Source organism: Lynx canadensis, chromosome X (genome assembly GCF_007474595.2).
Source record: "Lynx canadensis isolate LIC74 chromosome X, mLynCan4.pri.v2, whole genome shotgun sequence".
In the NCBI taxonomy this organism is placed as follows: Eukaryota; Metazoa; Chordata; class Mammalia; order Carnivora; family Felidae; genus Lynx; species Lynx canadensis.
In genome coordinates, this window is record NC_044321.2 from 120,997,233 (window position 1) to 121,005,316 (window position 8,084).

The 8,084-nt window shown below is 54.8% G+C and overlaps 1 protein-coding gene across 1 annotated transcript; it reads right to left on the minus strand.

The window, feature by feature from the left end:
- Positions 1–315: 315 nt before the first annotated feature.
- On the minus strand, positions 316–6,240 carry DNASE1L1 (deoxyribonuclease 1 like 1). The gene is made up of 8 exons (XM_030305338.1): positions 6,055–6,240; positions 3,761–3,972; positions 3,323–3,411; positions 3,157–3,243; positions 2,102–2,202; positions 1,844–1,956; positions 1,515–1,763; positions 316–1,432 (listed from the first exon to the last, which is right to left on the minus strand). Exons 2-8 carry the CDS (start codon positions 3,890–3,892, stop codon positions 1,316–1,318), a joined length of 888 nt encoding a protein of 295 aa, XP_030161198.1. The 5' UTR covers positions 3,893–3,972; positions 6,055–6,240; the 3' UTR covers positions 316–1,315.
- Positions 6,241–8,084: the final 1,844 nt, after the last annotated feature.

Below are 8,084 nucleotides of genomic sequence, written 5' to 3' on the forward strand. Positions count from 1 at the left end.
GCTTGGCAGTGAGAGACAGTGGCAAGTACGCAGCTCCCCTGGCCTGGAGCTCCTGGTGTGCTGGCCAGCACTTCTGAGGGCCAGGATTACAAGAGCAGGAACAGGCTGGGTATCCGCGGAGCGGCAGAAACAGGCCTGGGGAGTTCTTAGCAGGCTGGGCGGCCTGGGGCTGTGCATGCATGAGGGGATCTGGTTCCAGAGCTGTGCACGGTGGCCCCAGAGCCGCTGTGTACTGCTTCCTGGAGCTGCACTGTGCTGCACTTAGTCCTTGTGGCTCCTGAGAGTCCTTTTGTAATCATTACTTCCAGCCATTCATGAAGTTCAAAATGACCTTTATTTTTGACCTTGAGGTGGTTCTAAACCATAAACATTTGTGCTTACGTGGCTCTGATGTCTTGCTAATGGGCTTTACTGAGCACCGCTCTCTGGAAAAGAGCTGGAGAAGGAAGGGTTCTGTGATCCCAACACCCCGAATAGGATCATTGTTGACATTTTGCTATGTATCCTATCATGTATCCCCTTTGGCTGCACAACCATGTAGCCACACGGTTGCTACCACAGTTACATGGTAAATGCTACATACAGATATTTTCTGTAAACCTGAGCCCTGCCAGCCACTGGACTGACCCTGCGTGGGGCAAGGCTGGGCTGCAAGAAGGTTGCAAATATGGGCTCCGGCAGCAGGCACGGCAAGCACGGGGCCATTTGAAACATTTTCTGTTCTCTAGTTACTATGTGTACGTGTAAACTGCTTCTCAGTCCTTGTATTTGCTGTAGTCCTAATACTGATGTAGATGAATCCTGTGTGCAATGGAAATGGCCCTTTGACGTATCCGCTACACATACGCGATATCCCTACAATTTAGCTTTTTGTTCTCAATGTGTAAGTTCCCTTTTTGTCATAGAATAAAATCTTTGGGTCTGTTGTGATTCCCTTTTCTGAGACCAGTTTAGCCAGAATCACCAGAGCCCTCTCTCCTCCTCCCCCTGCCCCGGAGCCTGCTCTATCCCCACGCCTGACAGTAGCTGGGGACACAGTGGCATGGGTCTAGCCTCAGGGCCCCTCCCTGCCTTCCTCTTCTACATTCTAATGCCAGCCAGGAGCCCGATCAAAGAACGCAAGCCAAACCGAAGAACAGACAGATGGAGGAGAGCCACAGTCCAGGGGGGCAGAGCTCTAGTCAGATGGAGGAGGGCTGCAGATGACGCCCTCAGGAGTCTCTGGACCCCAAAGCCGTCCCAGAGCAGATGGCAGAGACCAGGATTTGAGTCCTGAAGGCAGCACCGTCCTCACGTCTGTAGGCAGCAGGCCCAGTTAGGGAAGCAGCAGCAGCAGCAGCAACAGAGCGGCGGCCAGGCCGAGAGGCTGGACCCTGCGTGCCGCCCGGCTCAGCTCCACTTCCACAGGGTAGTGGTCGCTGACGTTGAGGGCCTGGGGGGCGGGCAGCGAGACAGAGCGTCAGTGCCAGGGCTGAGGCGCTTCCCTGGGAAGCCGTTCCCGTCTCCCCCTTTACCTCCTCCTCGGTGAGTCCGAAGCTCCCGGGGAAGTCAAAGGCGGCAGCGGAGCGCAGCAGGCTCTGGCAGCGCTCGCCGTGCAGCACGATGCGGTCATACGCGCAGTGGGTGCTGGCGCGCACCGTGGTGTCCTCCCCGTCGGGGATCACCCAATGGAAGCCTTCCTGAGTCCGCAGCACCAGCTCACCTATGCGCTTTTTGGTCAGCGAGGCGCAGTCAGCGTTGAAGTCCCCAAGCAAGATCATGTCCTGGAGAGGGGGTGGCGGTCAGGCCGGTCCACCCAGCCATCATGTCCCCGGCCCTCCCGCGCAAGCCGGCCCCGCCCTACCTTGCTCTGCCAGTGCTTGGAGACGTCCAGAAACACATCGTACAGGGCGTTCAGCTCTTTCTCCACGGCCTTCGGACTGGTGTGCAGCGGGACCAGCACCAGGCTGGGGAGGACTGCAAGACCCCGGGGACGGAGGACTCACATCCTCTCCTGGCCACTGCCCACCCCGACTCTTCTCAGTAACCGAGCGCTTAGTAGAGCCAGCCAGGTCCTCCTTCCAGCTCCCAGATAGCAGGGTCACCCCTCTCCCCTTCCTACCCTTGCTGGGGAAGGTGAACCGGGCCACAAAGGGCTCCCGGGCGAAGAGATCATCCTCGTCATTGTACACGTAGGAATCCAGGACCTGTGTCTTGTGTGACCTGGGGGAGCAAGGGATGGGAAGCAGTGGCCTCACATCATGGATTCTGGTTTGCAAGTGGCCACAGCCTTCCTCGCCTTTTTCCTAGAACCTGTTTTTTATTGAGCTAGAATTCACATACCTGGAAGTTACCTGTTTAAAACGCACAATTCAGTGGTGTTTAGTACATTCACAGGTTGTGCGACCATCACCACAATCAATCTGGGAAACTTTTTATGGCCCCAAAGAGAAACCTTGCACCCGTGGCAGCTGCTCCCCAGTCCCCTCCTCCTCAGCCCCCCCCCCCCCCCCAGGCAGCCACTGATCTACTGTCTCTGTACGGGGATACTGCCTTTCATTTAGCCAGTGCGCAGCCGATGGACACTTGCACTGTCATTTTTACTTTGGGGCCGTTACGAGTGTTCCCGTGTGGCTGTGTTTCTGTTCCCCCTCCGCCATTACTTTGAAGTGAATTCTACACATCGTATGATTTCATCTACACAAATAGGCCCCCTGACCTGACCACTCCCCTTGCCCTCTCCATCCTGACCCTAGAGGGCTCTGCCGCCGCCAGGCTGTCCTAAGGACTTCGGGCTGTCTCCAGAAACCGGGCCTGTCCAAGGCCCGCAGGGAGCCCCTGTCGTTGGGTTTCTTCCCAGAAGTGTCAGCCAATTCCCAAAGAGGACGCCAGCCTTGCCCTGAACCGCATTCCCAGGTTCACTCCCAGCTGCACCCGCCTCGGGCGGTGCGTGCTGGCGCCCGAGTTCCTGGCGCCTCTCGGCCCTGCGGAGGGCCCCGCCTCTGTGCACGGAGAAGGCAGGCCTCTTGCTGTAGGGACATATGGGCACCAGAGCTGAGTAGGGCAGAGGAGAGTAAGATCCCCAGATACAATCAGTGAGGAGAAAAAGCGCAATGAGAAGGGGAGGGCCACCCCCAGGGGGGAGCACCGGTTGCCCCGGCTGCCCTCCGCGCTTACCGGTAGACGTACACGTACTTCTCCATGTACGTGCTGCGCCCCAGCGAGGGGCTGCTCAGCAAGGTGTAGGACCCGGACTCATCAAATCTGCCGCGATAGGGAAAGCCAGGCTCAGGGACCCTGCGGCTCTGGTCGGGGCGGATCAGACCCACAGAGCCCTCCTCACCGATTGAGTTCTCGAAGCAGGAGGGACATAGCGCTGCCAGAAGAGTCCACTACTTCCTGAAGCACCATGATATCACAGCGAACCAGGATCTGCAGGACACCAGGAGGGCCAGCCGCACTCAGCGCCAGCGACCCCAAGGGGAAGGTGTGGTCCCTGGGGAACTGGCACTTTTGTGGCCAAGGGTGCTGTGGCTCTCTGGCTGAAGCCCACAGAGAGCACTGAGACCAGAGAGGACCTGGGAGAACACCGAGTGCCACCCCATCCACACCGCACCCATATCACAGAAGAGGAGACTGAGGCCGATGACAGGGAAGGAGCGTGCTCCACATCTCCAGACCCATGTCTCTCGTTGTCCCCTCTTCTCTCGGAAATGCCCCTGGTCAGGCAGGGCAGGGGCTTCGGGCTGTGGGCACAGCTTTCCCTCAGGGATGAACGTACCCGGACCAACGTGTCCATCACATGTTCCCTGGCCGCCTTCGCGAGCGTCAGCCGCTGGGCATTGAAGGCACAGATGCGAAAGGCCTCGACCCCACCGGGCAGGAGAAGCAGGAGCACCGCCGGGTAATGCATGGCTGGGTGTGCGACGCCGGGGCCCTCGAGGGAGCCCAGGCTGTCCCAGGGTGCACTCCCAGCTAGGCTCGGTTCTGCTTCTGGAAGGACATGGCAGTGGGGGACAGAGGAAGTGACGCTCGTCCTGCTGCCCGGCACCAGCCTCCCGGAGCTGCCAGCATTGCAGATCTCCCGCCTTTCTCCCTGTGGACGCTTTCCAACATTGGCACATATGGCTTGACTTTCACGCCTAGTGTGGAGCCCAAGGAGGGGCTTGAACTCGCGACCCTAACGTCAAGATTTGGGCTCAGATCAAGAGTTTGATCCTGCTTTCAATCCTTTTGCATATATATCCAGAAATGGAACTGCTGGATCATACAGTAATGCTAGGTTTAGTTTTTTTGAGGAGCTGCTATACTATTTTCCATAGTAGCTAAACCCTTTTTTTGCATTCCCACCGGCAGTACACAAGAGTTCAACCTCACAGTTAACTCCAGCTTTTCACCATCATTAGCAGTAAGAGGATCGCCTTCACACAGATCTCTTTCCACTTGTGAGATGATAACCGCAGAATTGCTGGGTTCAAGGGCGTGTACATTTAAAATGATCTCAGCTATGCCAAATCACTCACTGCAGTGTGTGATGGGGCCCCTTTCCCACACCCCCGCCACACTGGATACCCCTTCTTGTTCATCCTGCCAGCTGAAAGGCCCCTCTTTCGCAGCGTCTCTTGGTTAATCTTTGTTTCAGATGCACCCAAACTTTGTCCTGTCACTTGGGCTCAGCCCCTTGCTCTGCTCCTGCTCCCTGTGACATTCTCAGTAAGCAACATTAAGTCCCTCTACTTCTGTCTGTCTCCTTCTCTCCGTCACCTTTGTAACTAAACTCAAGGGGTTCGCCACTTGGGGTGCGCCGAATGGAACACAACCTAAGGAAGTGTTGAAAGCAAAGAACTGTTTGCTTCTTGTTACAAGTAAGGCGACAGGGAGATAGCTCCGAAAGCACTGTCTCCCCGTGGGGTTAATTCAGGAAGCTTTTATCCAGTGTATTAGGGGGTGGGGGCAGGGAGCTGGCAGAGGGACTTTTGGTTCAATTGTGCGTGCCTAGCATGTCAACATGTTAGTGCACACATCTGTTGGAAAAATGGTGGAAAACTCTGCCTATGGAAGATTTTATATTATACAACTATAAATTTTATATTATAAAACTAATTTTTTTAATGTTTGTTTATTTTTGAGAGAGACAGAGCATGAGCGGGGGAGGGGCAGAGAGAGGAGACACAGAATCTGAAGCAGGCTCCAGGCTCCGCGCTGTCTGCACACAGATGTGGGGCTCGAACTCACGAATGGTGGTGAGATCATGACCTGGCCGAAGTCAGACACCCAACTGACTGCGCCACCCAGGCGCCCTTAAAATTATTATAATGAACTAAAGGTAGTTATTTTAGGACAACTTGGGGGGGGGGGCTTCTGTGGTCAGCTCCGATCCAGCCCCAAGTGGCTCACGTGAGGAGCTTCGAGGCGAGACACAACCAGCAAGGGGCTATGGGGCGAAACACCTAGCTAGCTGGGTGTCTCCTTGGCTGGAACTGTTGGTTCTGGAAAACAAACCATATTCCTTCTCTGCTTTTGTCCCTTCCCCTCCTCCCTTCTGCTCATAACTTTCTGCCCTCTTATTTGAGTAACTTCCCACTGCATCCTAGCTAAGGCTTTGTCACCTTCCCCCTCGGGCTCACTTTCTGCCTCAACCAAGGCTCTGCCTGTCTGTCTTTCTCCCTGTCTCTTCTCTGTTCTCCCCTCTTTGTCATGCAGTCTCTGTGCATCTCCTTCATATTCCTGGCTGGGCTGAATGCCTGTCTCTCCCTGGCCACCTGCTCTGTCACTCATGCTGGTGGTTGGGGGGGGAAGAGAGGGGCTGCCCTGGTTACTATTCTGGGATGTATGTGGACATTTGAGCAGCCCTGGGTGGTTTAGGGAAGGCCTGGAGGCTCTGGGGTCAAGGGTCCCCACAAGGGCCGAAGGCAAGAAGAACCGGAGAGTGACTGTTCCTGGACTCGGCCCAAAGCCCAACCCAGGCTCCCAACACCAAGCCTTAGCCACAGCCCTGGGGTACCCTTCCCCTCTCACCCCCTCCCCAGTCTGGGGGCAACTTCCTCCCTCCCTCTGCTTAGAGGGCGCCCATACCTATTCAGACCAGCTCAGGTCCACGCGTGCCTTGGCTGTAAGCAGACCAGCAGATCACCACACCCTCAGGGAATCGCAGCAGCTCTCTGGGCAGGAACCCGAGGGGAGAAAGGAGAAAAGAGGAAGAGGCGGCCTTCCCGACCCACCCGTCCGGCCGGGTCAGGCCGTCGCCCCACCCTTCCTGGAGCTTGGGCTCTTCCCCGGGCTGGGCCGGCCCCCCGACCCCGCCTTCCCTGACCCGCCTGGAAGCAGGCGCTGGCAGAGGCCCGGAGCTGTGGGCGGATGACGGACCTGTGAGTCACAGAGGGTGATGGAGCCTCAGCATTCCCATAATGAGTGGTTTCCTGTGCCAAGGCCGCGCGGCGAGGAGGAGCTGCTTGGAGAATGCAAACCCGGAGCTGTGCTCTCCCGGGCCCAGCGCTCAGCCCCTGACATGGGCTGCCTCCAGGCATCCTCTGGCAGGGAACAAGCGAGAGCTGGAGCTCGTGCCCAACGTAGCCTGGGCACCCGAGCACAAGAGCTTTCCCTCCACGTCCTCAGGCTGGTTGTCAGGGTGGGTGCACACTCCTAAGTGCTCTGGAGACCCCAAGTGAGCGACAGTCAGCGCGGGAACTGGGCACCACTGCAGTCAAGGCTGGACTGAGGAACTGTCCCCAAGAGAAGGGGAGAACAAAGCTGGCAGCTCGGTGTCCCGTGTGGTCCTGCACTGTCGCTGTTGGGACGACCACGGGACTCATTGGAGTCTGCGGCCTGGCGGCGGGTCCTCACCGATGATTGCAGTGTGGTCCCGTTGTTGGCCGGACCCATGTGCATGAGCACATTAGGATTGCAGTGGTGATGAGAACACTAGAAGCACTGTTTTATTCATTAATCAACTTAGTTTTTAAAGTTTATTTATTTTGAGAGAGAGAGAGAGAGAGAGAGAGAGAGTCCGAGAGCGCTTGTGAGTGGGGGAGGGGCAGAGAGAGAGGGAGAGAATCCCAAGCAGGCTCCTCGCTGTGAGATCATGACTTGAGCTGATACCAAGAGTCCCACGCTTAAACAATTGAGCCACACAGGCTCCCCAGAAGCATTTTTAAAAATCAATAAAACTGTGCTTCAAAATTAAAAAAACACGGGTGTCTGGTTGACTCCTAAGTGCACCATGTGACTCTTGATCTCAGGGTGGTGAGTTCAAGCCTCATGGTGGGTGTAGAACATACTTAAATTAAAAAGGGGCGCCTGGGTGGTTCAGTTGGTTAAGCATCCGACATTGGCTCAGGTCACGATCTCACAGTTTGCGAATTCAAGCCCCTCACTGGGCTCTGTGCTGACAGCTCAGAGTCTGGAGCCTGCTTCGGACTCTGTGTGTCCCTCTCTTTCTCTGCCCCTGTCCCGCTTGCACTCTGTCTCTCGCTGTCTCTCAAAAGTAAATTAACATTAAAAAAAAAAAAAAAAGGAATAGGAACACCGGGGTGGCTCAGTCGGTTAAGCATGCAACTTTGGCTCAGGTCATGATCTCACCGCTGGTGAGTTCGAGCCCCACGTCAGGCTCTGTGCTGACAGCTCAGAGCCTGGAGCCTGCTTCCGATTCTGGGTCTCCCTCTCTCTCTTCCCCTCCCCTGCACGTGCTGTCTCTCTTTCTCTCAAAAATAAATAAACGTTAAAAATTTTTTTAAAAAGGAATAAAAACAAAACAAAAAGACTGTTTAACAGATATAAGGCTTTCTTCCAGGGTGATAAACATGTTTTGTAACTAGTTAGAGATAGTGGTTGACGGCACTGGGAATGTACTGACATAAAATACTATATTACATATATTATGCAGAGTATTTCTTTTATTATATGCCATATGTTGCTGCATATACATTACATATTACATCTACACATATGGTACAAATCTTTACTATTTTAATCCTTTAAAATTATATAATGTAACATGTGTAACATCGTATATATGTTGTATATATAAAATACGGTGTATAGCAGAAATCGGTATCAAAATACCACAAAACGGCGAATTCCGTTATATAAATTTTGCCTCCATAAAA